This window comes from Anarrhichthys ocellatus, unplaced genomic scaffold (genome assembly GCF_004355925.1).
Source record: "Anarrhichthys ocellatus isolate YVR2014 unplaced genomic scaffold, GSC_Weel_1.0 scaffold26, whole genome shotgun sequence".
In the NCBI taxonomy this organism is placed as follows: domain Eukaryota; kingdom Metazoa; phylum Chordata; class Actinopteri; order Perciformes; family Anarhichadidae; genus Anarrhichthys; species Anarrhichthys ocellatus.
The window spans coordinates 2,774,093-2,789,646 of NW_022280056.1; the positions used below are offsets into that span (position 1 = coordinate 2,774,093).

At 44.9% G+C, this 15,554-nt stretch overlaps 1 protein-coding gene across 15 annotated transcripts in view; it reads left to right on the top strand.

The window, feature by feature from the left end:
• The window catches only part of srcin1a (SRC kinase signaling inhibitor 1a), a 92,930-nt gene extending 77,525 nt beyond the window's left edge, over positions 1-15,405 (top strand). For 11 of the 15 annotated variants that reach the window (XM_031861943.1, XM_031861944.1, XM_031861942.1 and 8 more), the window contains 4 exons: positions 1,256-2,176; positions 3,863-3,997; positions 7,343-7,378; positions 10,122-15,405. In XM_031861943.1, coding sequence (XP_031717803.1) covers positions 1,256-2,176; positions 3,863-3,997; positions 7,343-7,378; positions 10,122-10,637 — 1,608 coding nt within the window. In that variant the 3' untranslated portion in view covers positions 10,638-15,405. Of the gene's footprint in view, positions 1-1,255; positions 2,177-3,862; positions 3,998-7,342; positions 7,379-9,728 lie in introns of all 15 variants that reach the window. The other 4 variants (XM_031861938.1, XM_031861949.1, XM_031861946.1 and 1 more) reach the window with 4 other exon arrangements.
• The last annotated feature ends 149 nt before the right edge of the window (positions 15,406-15,554 follow it).

Below are 15,554 nucleotides of genomic sequence, written 5' to 3' on the forward strand. Positions count from 1 at the left end.
CACTCCTCCTATCTCTTCAAACTAAACAGAAAGTCTCACCTCAGCAGATACTGTTGCTCTTAATGTGTACTCATGCTGTGAATACATCAAAGCAAGGTTTTATTTCCACACAAGCCTGCCGTTTTGTAATTGCATTACGCGTCTCAAACGGTTGAGGAGAGACTGAATAACCATGTTTAACCAACCACCGTGTGTGATCATTTGCACACACACAACTTGAAGTTAAGTAGCATTAATCATTTTTGGTCATTTTGGGACATTAAAATATTAAAAGCCGACTGATATACATTCATCAGCTTATAAAGTTGTCAGGTTAGCAGACGGCTGCATACTTACACATCCAGCAGGCGAGGAGCAACATTTGCATTAATTTGAGGGCTAACTTCCTCACCACCTCATGACTTAGATTATTACACGTGACTTGATCTTCCCTAACACCTGAAGTATCTTAAATGTGCTTAACTGGAAATATATCTGCTTGTGTTTCTGCTACAGGAAGCTAAAAAGTTCAGCTTAAATAGTTACTGTGGATAGAAAACTTGGGTGGGGATTTTTCTGTGATTTTGGCATCTTTTTAAAGTTTAACATCTTTCTTTATTTTATTTAATGTGGAAATGACGAATATTGATTAATGCAGGTTTAACTTTGCATAGAATATAAAGAACCACAGTGTTATTAAGTTATCAAGAGCACTTTGGACACAAACTTGTATACACATTGAGTTCCTTTGTATGATGTCAATGCCTTTCACAACCACATGAGGGACGCTGTGTGTTGTGTGTGTGTTTTTCTGCAGTGGGTTTACAGTGGATCTTGTGGTGTTTTTTGTGTTAGACCAGCAGTGGAAACTTACTGGACTGCTCCACACTTAAAAGAGAGAGCTGCATTTTTTATTGTACATTTTCATATTTTTATTTTAAATTATGTCTTTATGCTTTTGCACTGTGTTTACTATTATGCACCAATCGCCAATTCCTTGCATGTGCAAACATACTTGGAAACCGTTTCTGATTCTGATTCACAGGCAGCACATCAGAAGCAACAGTAGGAGCCCACACATGTTAAACTGATGCTTATGTTCACAGGACGTTATCGAGACAAACATTACATACCAGCTGCTAAAATCGCTCCCTCTTCTATCTTTTGGTTGTCTGAGTTTGCAGTGATCTCACGCAGCAAGTTGTTGGATTGTACTGCAGCTAAGTCCAGTTCAGTGTGTTTAAATGTAAACCTCAAGTGCTTTCCTCATTTGTAGGGAAGCCGCTTGTCTCCCGTCCCCAACGTCGTGTTGACAGAGTGTTTGCCAGCGTCGCCCACTGCCTCAGAGGATCCTGTCAGAGATACAGCAAATGAGCCTGTAGACGAGAGTCCATCACGAGATTGGACCGCTCATCACACCGCCTACCAGACTAGATTTTCAAAAGAAAGGGATTCCTCTGGAAGCCCTCCTCAGCGAGAGCGCTGTTTTAAGGAGGAAGTGGAGTTAAAACTGGAAGTTGTCCTGCTCTTGACAGAGCTGGAGGTCAGGGTGGTGTCTCCCGTTGAGGTCCAGGAGCTCAGCATGACTTTAGGACAAGCTCTGCAGACCCTGATTATCTCACCGCACACTAATGAAGTCCCTGAGGTCCAGCTGAGAGGCCGGCCTCTCCTCGTGCTCCTCAGAGAGGGGAAAACAGTCAGGGATGCCTACAGGCTGCTGCATTGCCTTTTGGACTCATCCAAGCCGGTGCCCAAACCCAGAATGAAATCCCCCCTCCGCTCGGGCCAGCAGAGCTCTCTGGTGGAGGCTCTGAGGAGAGGGATGGAGACGGGGGATAGAGTGCTGACACTTCACCACAACGCCGAAATCAAAATTCCTGAGGCGCAGCAGAAATCGGCAAACGTGAAGTCCAGTGGGTCAGATCTCTCTGTGGACAGTCCATCCAACCGGAGCCAGAGGAAAGTGAGAGATGACATCCGGTGCAGCGCCTACAGGCGGATGGACAGCTTGGAGGAAACTATCCGTGAGCTGGAGAACACCTTGATAGAGATCAGTGGCCATCCAACTGCAGAGCAGCTCTACACCGAGACGGCCGCAGAAAGCACTCCCGTACAGGTGACGGGTGGTCCGACCTCGGAGACCAAGAAGCCACCGGTTCCACCCAAGCCGTCCTCTTTCAGCCCGGCATCGATCCAGGTTCATTGCTTTCGCCTGCTGTGCAGATTCCTGCTCTGAAGCAGCATGCTCTGTCTTCTGTCTTCGCTGCTTCTCTCTGGGTGTCTGTTGGAACTTGACTTTCTATCTTCTGATGTCTGCTCCCTGACAAAATCGGCATTTAATTTTGTGAAATCGAAAATATGTGATAGGGGACAGACAACAGACTTCCTCTGTACTTGTCTGCTCTGCGATCAGTGCTGGAGATGCTTTCCTGCTGAGCCCAGAGCTGTTCATTGTTTCTCTATCGATCTGTCCTGACATCTGTTTTCTGTCTGTAAAGAATCAAGCCACCTTTTGTGACACCAAAATAAGACGAATGCATAGATAATACAAGTATCTTAATTTTGTTCTCTTTTTTTCCTCCTCTCTACATGTTCACTCGATCTTCTCATCTTTGTTTTGTCTTGTTATCGAGTCTCAGAAATGGTTTTAAACATAATAATGTTCAAGGTACATCAGCAGTATTTAAACAAGCTTAAATGTATATTTATGTATTGCGTCACATTATACACACCAAAGGTTACATAGTGAATTTGTGTTTCCAGAACAAAGAGTAACTTAACTATGAATCTTACTACCCAGGAACCTGTATGAAGACAGAACACCGGAGCCAAATATCACTTCTAATGCACCTCTCGTTAATATCTAATGACCACGTGTTGCCTTCTTTCGATTCGCTTCCAGTTGAGCGTAGCACAACAAAAGATTCGCGATAATCAAAAGACTTGTGTGAGCTGCCACATAGCGGCGAGGTGTGTTGACAGTAGTATTCCCTGTTGCTGTGAACGCCTCCCACTCAGGGCAGGGATGCGATAATTGACAGTCGCACTGTCACGGCGAGTTCCAGCCCTTCTGATGTGGAGACGGGGAGCGTTCCCGTAGGCACGGCTGAGCATTACAGTGTCTTCACACATTATTTCATCACTCCAACTTCACCCGCCTTCAACATTTCAACACTCTTCCTACTCTTGTCCGACGTTTACTAACCAAATTCCCGCTGACAAGTGATCCCCTCTCAAGCCCCATTACGGTTGAGTTTTTAATCAGCACTTTAAATAAAACATGGGAGATGCTGAATATTTTATGTCCGCATTTCAAAATTCAACAGGAGAAAAGGCTCAGAAGGAAGACAGCCAGCTCTCTTTGTCTTTAACTACCGTGGCAGAGACAGATCGGCTATCTGATGCCACTACACTTCTTCTTTTATTAGTTTTTCTTTCAGCTAATGTCTCTGTGTGCAGAAGAGGCACAGTAGGGGTGGGGATTCGACTGAATGTGTGTTTGTTTTTGTGCGTATTGGAGAGCAACTCAGCGGGAAAGATCATTTAGCGCGCTGCCTCGTGGATCCTGCGGTGAGGCCCGGGCTACGCAACGTCAGTTTTGATGCTGCGTTTCTATATTCTCGTCTTTGTCATTTTCTTCTCATGGATGGTGAAACTCTGTGAAGCGGATTGTTCAGTCGCATCGGCTACAAGCTCTGATCTAAAAAACCTCGTTGGTCACAGGGGAGAGGCTCGCTTGCTGGAATCAAACACTGTACGGAGCTGATGTGTGTCTGATGTGTGCGTGATGCGTAAACTAAAGGCGCTGAAGAGGAGAAGTGAAATGTATGAATATGTACTGTGTGGCCAAGGTCTGATTCACATGCCTCTCCTCTCATTTCAGGGGGGGAATAGTTCAAGCGTTAAGCTCCTCCACTCCTCAGCTGCCTCCAAACTGAAGCACCTGCAGCAGAACAGCACAGACAAGACTAAAAGTGGCAGGAGAGAGGACTTCCTGAAGATCCAGGGCCAGCACCAGGTATTTCCCTTATATTTAGCTCCGTCGAGGCCAAAGCACGCTTGATCCAGCAGCGCGTCAGCAGACTGACACGGTATCTTTCAGACACACTCGGTATCGGTCGCCTTATGAGGCGGTGGCAGCCGAGGCCGTAACCGTTTTTCAGGAATTTTTAAAGAAGTCTTGCACAGAAGATCATACGAGTGAAGATGATGAAAAATAGCGTTTTGCTTTTGCCCTCTATCTGAAACTGGGGCAAAGAGAGGAAATGATCCGTGCCTGCTATAAATCAAGATAGATGGGAGAGAGAGGTTGTTTTTTTACATATACTAGCAAATTCGGTGACCTTGTTCTTGATATAGAAACATGCTTTGTTGTAAAGGTGGTGGCACCTTCACACACCTTCAGGTCTCCTGAAAAGCCATGCAAGCCCGTCTGTCTGTTGCACACCAGATCAAGCATGCATTGGCCTTCACCATCACGCTCCACCTCCACTCAGTCCTCCTCTTGCTCCACACAACTACTTCACGTTCCCACAATGCTCCACTAAGAGCTGACGTTTCACATCATGTGTAATATTTAATATATCTGCTTTCTCGTGAACGCATCATCTCATAAACGCTGACAGGGAATTTCTCCAGATTTGGCACAAACGTCCACATGGACTCAAGGTTTCTGGCCATAACCTGGGAACTCATATGCTAATTATGACAATTTCACACAGAGGTCGTGCAGGATAAAATGATAAAGTGACAGTTTGGACAGACATGGATGTAAACTGAGACGGGCGTTATTTCTAGCCATTTTTGAAAGACTATGGCGATGAATATTTAAATTTAAAACCAGTTTAGCTGAAGGTCGTTAATTCTTTGATGGCACAGTCTCATTGTTGTGACAGTCTCATTATCAGAGTTTGTGGAAATAGATCAAAGAGTCCTCTGCAGGATTTCTGTCCCACAGAGAGACACGACGTGTGTCAGACAGGTGACACTGGTGAAGGATACGCGCTTCAATTAAATACACTTTTCATCTCTGGAAATCTTAAACCCTCTCTAATTATAGTATCTACAGCAATTAAAACAAGTTGTAACATAAAACACCTCTACTTAGCATTGTGCATCATCATGACAGACCTGTTTAAGTCGTGGATTCTGTTCATTCGGTCTAGAAATCAGCCCGGTCACCTTCAAAAATGCTGAGTTGAAGTCCGGAGCCTATTATATTTAATTATAACGGGCACTAGAAATGTTAAACGACTGAAGTTTAATATCAGGAGAACTTGAAAACTCCCTGATGAAGCCTCTTTCTATACATGCGTTGTTGTACATTTGCCTGATAGCTGGCTCAACACATTTTTTTGATTCGTTTTAATTCGCCAGCATCTCGGTCGTAATAAATAAGGTGAAGGGCTGGACATAAAGACGCTTGATGGCCTCCGAAGGCGAGGAAATTGAACTATTGAAGCATGTCGGTCCACTATAGCCAAAAGAAGATTTTTGCACCACGCCTGTGCACTGGGGGGAAAAAGCTTAATGTCAGTGTAATTTGAAAAATAACAGGAGCGGTGGAGTGAACCTAAACCTCCATACCCCACTGAATTTGACAGAGCATTCAGACTCAAATTCAGTCTTGGAGATTGCAGAGAAATGAACGCGTTAGGCGGAGAGGGAGAGATTGGAGAGATGGGAACGTAATGAAGCTTTGGTCTCCTCAGACTGAGAGAAGATTGGGAGGAATCTCTGCACTGCCGTGCAATAATCGCCCCTTGAGTCACTGGCAATCACTGATTATTCAATATGAAGAGGACAGCTCTCTCTTTTCCCCACCATTAAGCCCTTCATGTTTCCTCTCCTTTATGTCTCTTTCCGTCTTCCATTTTCTTTACTCTGCATCGCTGCCCGTGTCTCCTCTTCACTGTTCCCCCGTCAGTCGCTCTCATTCCCTGTGACTTGAACGTAGAGTGGATTCCTACACTTGTCTAATGAAAGCAAAATTACTCCCTATGTTTCATAATGACACTCGTTGCTGTATGCGTGAAAAGCGCCGTGCTCAAAGGGACAGTGGGCACTCAAAGCTAATTGTCAGCGTGGGAAGTCGGTACCGAGCCGCTTAGTTTAGCCGTTTAATGACGGAAAGAAACAAAGAACCAGCTGACTCAAAAAAACAAACACAAGAGAGTAAACAGTCAGCTGTGGCAGCGCTCACAATAACTGCATTTTGTGGCATTTTGAAGTACGAGGTGCAGCGAGAAGTTGAGAGGTCAAGTAGTCCACTGTTAGTGCACCAGTAGGAGGTTTGGAGAGCACAGACCATTCGTTAGGAAAGAGGAGGACTCAAAGAGGAGGACTCAAAGAGGACTCAAAGAGGAGGACTCGTTTCTAGAATCTACTGCAGACGCACAATTCGACATTGTCAAATAATTGATATTAAATAAAAGTGTAACAGAGAAATTGGCTTGTTTTTAAAAGGACATCTTGAAATTGTTAAAATGAACGATGAAATGACGTCACATAATAATGAGTTCAGTTTAACTTATATCTTGAATTATGTAACTAATTATTTTCTTAATAATATATTTCACATATATTTTCATGGTTATTTCATAATAACTTTATTCATTTATTATTGAACTCTTTGGGGTTCAAATATACTTGAAGTGTGACCTCTGTTGAGCGTGCCGTGTACTGTCGCATGAGAGCGGTTGAAAAGGCCAACACAAATATTTCAGCACTCTATTCAAACCTTAATGAAGCACGATGCCGAGAATCTAGCGTCGTGTTTTTTCGTTTCCACGAGCTGTTGCTTTGGAAATCGCTCCCGTCTTTAATGTCAGACCAAGAAAACAGCGCAGATCCTTCCTGACTATTGAGCTCACAGACAGAAAACAGCTAAATATGTCTCATAAATCATTTAAAATTCAGTATGATGAAACAGCTGAGCATGGACCATGCTGGAGAAAGCCCCACTGATTATCATCTCTTCATCTCATTTGTATTCAGCTTTAAACAGCTAATTAAGAATGTTTTGCCGAATGTTCACTTCACCTGGTGTGTTTTTTAACCCGTCACTGACATTGTGCTCGTGATCTCTTTGAAGAGAAACTCTAATTATGGCAAAAAACCTAAAATATCAGCATTCTTCATTCTTTTTCAAGCCGGTTATTGTTCCAGAATAAATTTGTTCCGAATGTGTCAAAACAGCCACAGTCACCGTCACGTGTCGTTCAAGGATCCACATATTTATGCCTTATTGTTGAGCTGTAATCTATAAACTATCCACCTCAGTGCTTCCCCTCGCCCTCATTTCTCCTCCAAACTCACACCTGCTGAACACACTTGTGACTGAATCTGTTGTTCTGACAATCAGACGTGGGTGACCTCTCCGCTCGCCCCACAGATGAAGGTAATGGTGTCTCTTCTCTTAAACCTTTCCCGGACATAATTCCCTCAATGTGACCCCAAAACATTCACCCAACATTGTTCCCATCTGTGTTTTCTCTTTTGTTTCCTCTGGTCACATGATCACTGACATTTCTAGGGCATTTTGAACCACTTCAGGCTCTCTCTGTGGTCCTTATTCCCAGCTCATAGATCTAAATGTATAAACACCTTCAGCATCAGTGGCTTTATCAACACGATGACGGAGACATTTCCTAGCAGTTCCGATGAAAGGCAGCCGGTGCACATTAACATGTGATGAAAGCCAGCTGGAGGAACAGTTAAACATTTTAAGACATCACTGTGTACCATCTGCAATCAGCCAAAACAAGATGCACTGGCACCATTTTGGAGTTTAATGTGTGTCCTGCGTTTAGCAATGCCAATTCCGAATTACGTTTTTTTTTCCCTCATCAAGATATGTGGACTGAATGAACATAGTGCCATTCATTTTATGGTAATTTGGGATTTTGGCATAGCAGCTTTAGCTTTAGCACCAGGGGTGGCCAATCAGATTCCAGGGGTTAAGCCTTGTCACACTAGTTTACTTTATCATCAGAGACAAAAAGCAGCATTAAAGGGATAGTTTGGATGTTTTGAAGTGAGATTGTATGAGGTACTTATTCATAGTCAGTGTATTATTTACAGTAGATTCGGAGATACCGACAAGAGTAGCAGCACAGGAGCAAAGCAATGTCCTGCTGTGGACGGGGGGGTAGCAGCAAAATGTGTTTTAGCCTCCTAAAAACAATAAACTACGTTTTGCTGCTGCCTCCGTCCACAGCGGTACATGTCTTTACTCCTGTGCTGGTACTCCTGTCTGTTTGGGCGCGTGTTGATTGCCAACTACTGTGAATAATACGCTGACTATGGATAAGTACCTCATACACCACTTCAAAACATCCCAACTGGCCCTCTAATGCTGAAGTCTTTTGTCAGTTCATGCTCCGATGCTATCTGTGTGTGTGTGTGTGTTAATTGCGGGAGTTTAAATTAACAGAGCCTCTGTGGTGGTGCTCAGGCTGCCTGCTCGCTAAAGCTTTACTCAGATATGTAACCCATCAATCCAGGCATGAGGATCCTTCAAATCAATGTGCTGAACAACAGACAGTTCAAAGACACAATTCCTCCCCGTTTGCTTTGGCACAGATCAAGGTGGGCACGACAGTGTGAGTCACTTTCACGCCACGAAACCACTATTTCCATTTCCCGTTTGACCCTCTCATTACTGCTGGCGGTGAAACAGGCCAGTTAAATGTGCTGGCCGTGAGGCCGGGGGTTTTGTGAAGACCTATCCTGGGAGGCTGTGGTTTGGCAGGCAGCTCCGGTGTGAGTGAGATGAAGAGCGGCCACTCTGCTGCACTCACAGACCAGAAATAAATGTGTCGGCCAGGCTTGAGAGGAGTTCCTCAAGCAGAAGGAACAGTCCCGCTCTCTGGGGACGGTTGGCAGCACAGGCCTCTGGAACTGCTACAGAGCAGGTGAAAGCCTCCCAGCGGTGGCCGTCTAGACCGGCACACCTGCTCTCCTTTCATACAGAACTAAACCCCATAGTCCCTAAACAAACGCCTTTTTAAAACTTTTGCAGCCACTGCAAAAACTCTCCTGTCGCTTCTTATGAAAAGCTCAAATAAAAACTTCCCTAAAGTGTAAAATACTTAATAATAAAAAGCTAAGTTTGGCTCTTTCTCGCTCTTATCTCAACACTCTGGTGTATTTTACTTCATCTGACCCCTGCAGATAAAACCTACAAACTGTTTTTGACAGATGCATTCACCTGAACTCCACCTGCAAAAGAGAGACAAATACATGCTGTGTGAAATGTGTTCCCCACCAGTTTCATCCTGCTGGAACAGTGCCACCTAGTGGCTCGTTCCAGCATTACATGAAGGGACTGTGATGCTGCCCGTCGGTCCGAATATTTTGCATTTTTTTTTTAATGAGTAAAAGTCATTAAAACGTGTCAAAATAAAAGTTGGTCAACACCAGTGTGATCTACATTGTCACGTAGTGTTGCACCGCATCACAAACGGTGTGTTTATCAGTGGTCTGGTCATCATGTGTGGAAGGCAGCCGGTCTCACGGCCTGCACCACACATGCTGATATCAACCTGAATAACGATCTCCTGTGTTTGTCTCTTGTTCTGTTCCCCCCCCCCCCCCCCCCACCCCTCCACTACCCGTTTCTTCCGGCATTCGTTCCTGTGATCAACCTCACCCACCCCGTGTGAACCCGTGCCGCCCTGCAACCCCCCCACCCCACCCCACCCCCCCACCCCACCCCACCGTCCTGCCCTGCTACTGTGACCCTGCAGCAGTGAGCGACCTGTCCGTGTCCAGCCTCTTTAGCGTCCTTCTCCTCCTGTCCGCCTGAGAGAGCGACACACATCCATCTGCCCCCCCCCCCCCCCACCCTTTTTTTTTTACTTTGATCAGCTTCTTTCACATCTCCAGTGTTTACTCCAAAGTCTACACTGAACCCCAGCCTGTATGCATGTGTGCGTGTGTGCGTGCGCGTGTGTGTGTGTGTGCAAGCAGGCATGCACGGGCATGTTTGACGGTGATGGTAAGGGAAAGTGCTGCGGGGGGGGGGGAGGACAGTGCCCAGCCAATTTGAAGACTTAAATTTTTCATGGTTTTCCCTTTGATCCCTGAAAACCTCCACCCCCCCTTCCTCCCCCTCTTCTGTGTCCCCGCTCTATCTGAAGGCCTTGGGGAGCAACAGCAGCATTGAGCCATACCTCTCTGGTATCAAAACGGGACTTCTCTCAGGCCGAGTGACCTCACCTGCAGCAGCGTTCGCCCCCGGCCTGAGGAAGTACCCCCAGGAGGGAGCGAAGCCCTCCCTCACACCCTCCTCCAGCCAAGCGAAGGCCCTGCTGGTGAGCCTGTCAGCCTCCGGTCTGAGCGCCGAGGCCCTGCTCCTCTCCTCCACCCTCCGCCATCGCCGCCTTCTACGTGAGCAGCAGCGAGCCTCCTCCTTGCCCCTGCCCCGCAGCCGGTCCTCCCCCACTACTCCCACTGCTTCCTCCCCCTCATCTTCCTCTTCACCCACCACCCCGACTCCTTCCCTGTCTCCCTCCTCTCCCACATCTTGGGGTTCCCTCGCCCTCTCCCCTGCTGCGGCTCCCAAACCCAGCAGTTGTAGCTCCAGCCTCAACAGCTGCAAGGAGGGTGGCGGCGAGCATGTGAATACGGACCTCGCCTCTGGCAACTCTCGGTAATGAAGAGGAGGAGGAGGAGGAGGAGGACGACATGGGAGACTTCAAACACCATCACATCATGAACCATAAAGAGAAAACAACTGCATTATGGGAAATTCCAGCGTTGTTTGGTGTCCTATTTTCTTTCAGGACTTTTTTGTCTTCTTTATTTCTCCTCTCTCTACTTTTGGCCTCTCTCCAGTATGTTTTCATATTTTCATGGCAAGAACAACCGCACTGTAAACGGAGTCACGAGTTTCCTGCTCTGATCCGGGTCCTCTGCAGCTCTCCCACGCCGTCGTACTGCCAGTTTGCCAGATAGTGAGTGCACAAACGGGGCTCCCCCTCCTACCAGCTGCCTGCTGCAAGCTGATGTGGTCTGGATGGATTTACGGGCAGTAGCAGTCTCATATAGACCCTCACTCACTGGGGTTCTTAGTGGAGTAGACATCATTTCTAGACTGTGACTTTTATCATAGAAAATAGAGCTGCAATAATCACCAAGTGAGTCCAGTAGTTGTGTGTGTTCAGGATAATATTGCTCTCACTTACCCGCATCACCTGGCAGAATGTGCTCAGAAAAAAACTAAAAAAAACCTAAAGTAGATCAAGGTGATGATTGTGGTTTCACACTGTTTTGTGTTAAAAGGGCATTTGTGGCTTTTCTGGCATCGCCTGTGTTTTGAACTCTGAACTGGTGCTATATTTTCCCCTCCGTCTGTACACACTGTGTAAAGAGTTTACATGATTGTCCTCACTCCCCAGACTTTGACCTGCGCTTTGTTTAACGTGTACATTCCACCGTCTGACTTTGATTTCTCGACGCGCTGTTTGAATATTTATATGCCTCCCTACAGAATGAAGTCCTTGCATCGAAGACGACGAACGATTATGAGGAAATGTTCGACTTAAAAGTGTATTCACAAAAGCACATTGTAGGGAGCAGTGTTATAACAGCACATTTCTATTTATAATGGAAGCAGGAGGCACAGAAACAGGAGGGAAGAATGCGAGCGGTGAATTGTATAGACGTGTTGAATTTCTCTATATGTGTATTAACTAGTTAATTATGACAATCAGGATGTTTCCGCAGTAGCGTCTAACAGGTTGCTCTGACGTTTTAAGCACCTGACATCACAAACCTTCCCAAAGACTCGAGCACACACACACACACACACACACACAAAATCTATCACACATTCTGCACAGGCTCGACTAGTTTTTTTGTTTTTTTGTTTCAGCAAATGTGTGATTTTGAAGTGTGTTGCCCCGCTGATAGAAATAGAGCACTCTGGTAGAAACGTGCCACGTCCACCGCTGGTCTACAGAGCGACGGATCAAGTGGTTTCTTTTGAACTTCAAGGTTAGTCTGATGGGAAGCAGCTTCCAAAGTATTTAGCAATTTGCAGGTCTTATTGTAAAACATAAAACCTTATTTGAACAAGAACAAATATATATATATATATATATCTTTCACTGCAGTGAACTGATTGCACTTCTACGGCACTGTTTCAACCCTGTTGCATCGTTTGAAAGAGGAAGAAAAGTTAATCAGCACATATTCAGACACAGCTTGACTCTTGAAGGGCCTGAGATGAGAATATGGAAATATAAAAAGTAAGCACAGTTTCCTCACAAAGACTTGACCCTTCCCCCTAATCTTGATCTTGTGAATCTGCCTAAATTTGATGAGCACAAAGCTACAAAAACACCCCTCCATATTTAAAATCTGTACGTTATATCCCCAACATTGCTGTTGCCTCATTTGGTTTTATTACCTGCATGTTGAAACTAATGAATGTGAGGCCTTTGGTGTGCATCGATGACGGGAGTTGTCACTATTTATAGCACATCAGAGGCCCGTCAGTGATTCCCTAAGTGTAAACCCGACACAAGGAACCATTTTGAAGCTCCCTGTCCTGTGTTATTGCCTTAAGGCTGCCCACTGGGGAGGTGATGAGGTTGAACGGACGGTCATAGAATGACTGTGAAATGTGAAATGGATTCTTCGTGGCATTGAGATTAAAACATGTGCAAAAGGGGATTGTGTCAAAGAGGAGGCAGCTTGAGGAGAGGGGATTAGTTTGGGGACATGTGTTTGAAGGCTCCTTTAATAAGGCCGGCTTTGACTTGCCCCGTCTCCATCGAGAGTGCTTGTGATATAAAAGACCCGAAGAGATGAGAGGAAGGGTCTGACAGTCTGAGTGCCGTTAAGCGGCTGTTCTTTCCCTGCCCCTCTCACTTTGCTTTGTCTTTGGTGTGAGGAGCATGTGAGATAAAGAAAGTCAGTTGAGGTTATCCTAGGACAAAGTTTAACAGGCCTCAATATGAACAGTAACAGTGTGCAATATGTAATTAGCACTATCACACATTTTGCAAACGCAGTGCTCTTTGCCTTTGTGGTACTCCGGCCTGTTTGTCTGCAAGGACCTGCAGCCATGTTTGTTTTTATCCCAGTGCCTCAAAGACTTTGTTTCTGTGAGGAATCCCCGGTTGATCTCTGTGTTACAGTATTAGATCAGCAGCAGTGACAGAAGAACACTTTTACCCAAAGAAAGAGGCTACGCCAATTGGCTTGTTCCTATTTTTCGCAGAAAAAAATTCAAAAAAACTTGAAAGACAGTCAGTGTGTGTGTCCGGCTGCAGCGGTGACGTTTGACCGAACACTCCCGGAGCTCGAACAATGTGCAAACCTGCGAGCTCGCAAGCGCAGCGATTTGAAGCCGCGCCCCCGGGTGCTCTGTGGCTCCGCCAGGCAGGTTCAAGCCCCGGGTTTCATATTGAGTGAAGTCAAATGAAAGAAATTCACTTACTCATGCTGTTTCACACTCAAATCCATAAAACTCTCCCGAGTTAAATTTGCTGCATTTGCATCTGGTGAGCGTTGGGGAGGAAGTGTTCACGCTTGGCTGCTTTCCCCGAGTAAAGCGTGAGATGAAACCTCCCGGAGTCGCGTGACCGCGTGCTCTGGATTGATTAGTGTTGGTGGGCTGTGGTTCCAACATGGCCGGAGGCCCCGGGGGCGATCAGAAACGCTCATGCACACTTGAAACGAAACATAGAAGTATACATATATAAATATATCTAAGTGAGATGTTTGTGTATGATATTATAACTGTGAAGAAAAGTGTGATATATATATAGGCCTAGATTAAATTATATACTGTAAAATGTCATCATCTCTTCAGTTTTATATATTAGTCACCATTTTGTACAGATGTTTTCTTTTTTAATTCATTCAGAGAGATATTACATTTCACACTGAGATTATTTATTCATACGCAGAACATTTTTATATTTGTTTAAAAGCATCTGTATAGATAACAGTTAGCCTCTGTAATATACGCTGAAGTTCATTTTTAAATTCTAGGGTTTTCTTTACGAACGCCGAGTTAGATTTTATGTAAGTTAGGTTCTTTTGAAAAGCTTGTCCCTGAAATTGCTCGTTCAGCTCTTCTGCACCTTTGCCTCCTTATGTGAAGGGTCACTATTGAGGTGTGAGGGGCTGGACCAGTGCCTGTGCTTAGGGGCTTATTTTGCTACTGTCTTTTTGATTTGGGGGGTTGTTTTCTGTACCTGTGGTCTTGTGTTTTTTTTTTGGGTTCCGCCCCCATCCTGTGTTTGTGGTTCAGCTGGTTGAGTTGGAGACGTTCAGAGACACAGATGTTGTGGTAACTACAGTGAAAGGTGAGTTTATAGACCCTAAAGGCTTCACATGGAGCCTTGCTGCTTTGACCAGAAGTACGTTACATGGCTTTAATTGTCCTCCTCCTGTGTCATGTTTGCATGTGAACAGGAGCGGTGTGAATGTGGATGTGGATGCTCCGTGCAAAACAAAACATTCAGAGACAACCGGCTCTTCATCGTTACAACCGGTGGAAGAACATTTAGTTGCACTGAGTGGCTTTAAGTCGCAGTTAAGCTAAACCGCAGAAGTTGTTAGAACCACCAAGACGGACCAATGAGGGAATCACGTGTTGAGTTGTGTGAATTCAAAGTTGTATCTCTTCCTTTGCCTTTTTATTTTTCAGTAACAAACCTACATTCTGTAGTATGTATATGAGATTTTTACATGAATGTGTGGATGTTCAAAAACCTTGGCATCAAAAAGTAGAAAAACTAAATTGACTTGTAAATAGGCCGAGTCATTCCTAGCGAGTTCAACGAATTATTTCCAAAAGAAGATGTTTTATTAATAAACTATGACGATGGGTACAAAGGTATATACAAAACAATGCATGTATAGTCTCCAGCAATCGCACGGTGCAGTCGAGAAAAAAAAAAAAAAAAAGTCGTCTACGTGTTTTCTCAAAAAAAAAATGAAGAGAAAAGCGGTTCTACGTTCGGGGGTTTTACAAACATGAAGAATGAGATATTATTTTGATATCTGTGACGCGGGCATGTTCAGTCTTACTGTGATGTCATGTGACGATGAGGATGACGAGGGTGGCCCAGAGTGTTGGATGTCGTGAGGGATTCTTGAACGCTTGAACGCACCCCAACCAGAGACGACGGTGTGCTCTTTCCACAGAGTGATTCTCCCATGTGTAGAGTAGTGTGATATAAGAACAAAAATAATACAGAAAATAGATCTATAATATAATGACATATAAATTCAAAAGCCTACTGGTACTGGAGATATTAATTTATCAGTGTGGATGCCATGATATTCTGTGAGAAATGTGTGTGTTTTTCCCGTGAGAAGACGGTTGGCAGTTGAACCTGCCTTCTTTTGTACATACTTTGCTGTGATTGTGTGTCCAATAAAGTGCAGCTCTCTTGTACAGTGGCGGCGTCTGATCTTGATTTATAAAGACCTGTTCATGTTGTCAGGGAATGAGTGTTGGGTTTTGTTTTAGCAACAGAAACTGTGGATGCAAACTGTGGATGTTGCATCGCGAGTCAGATCAAAGCTCTCACACAAATACACGAGGTCTG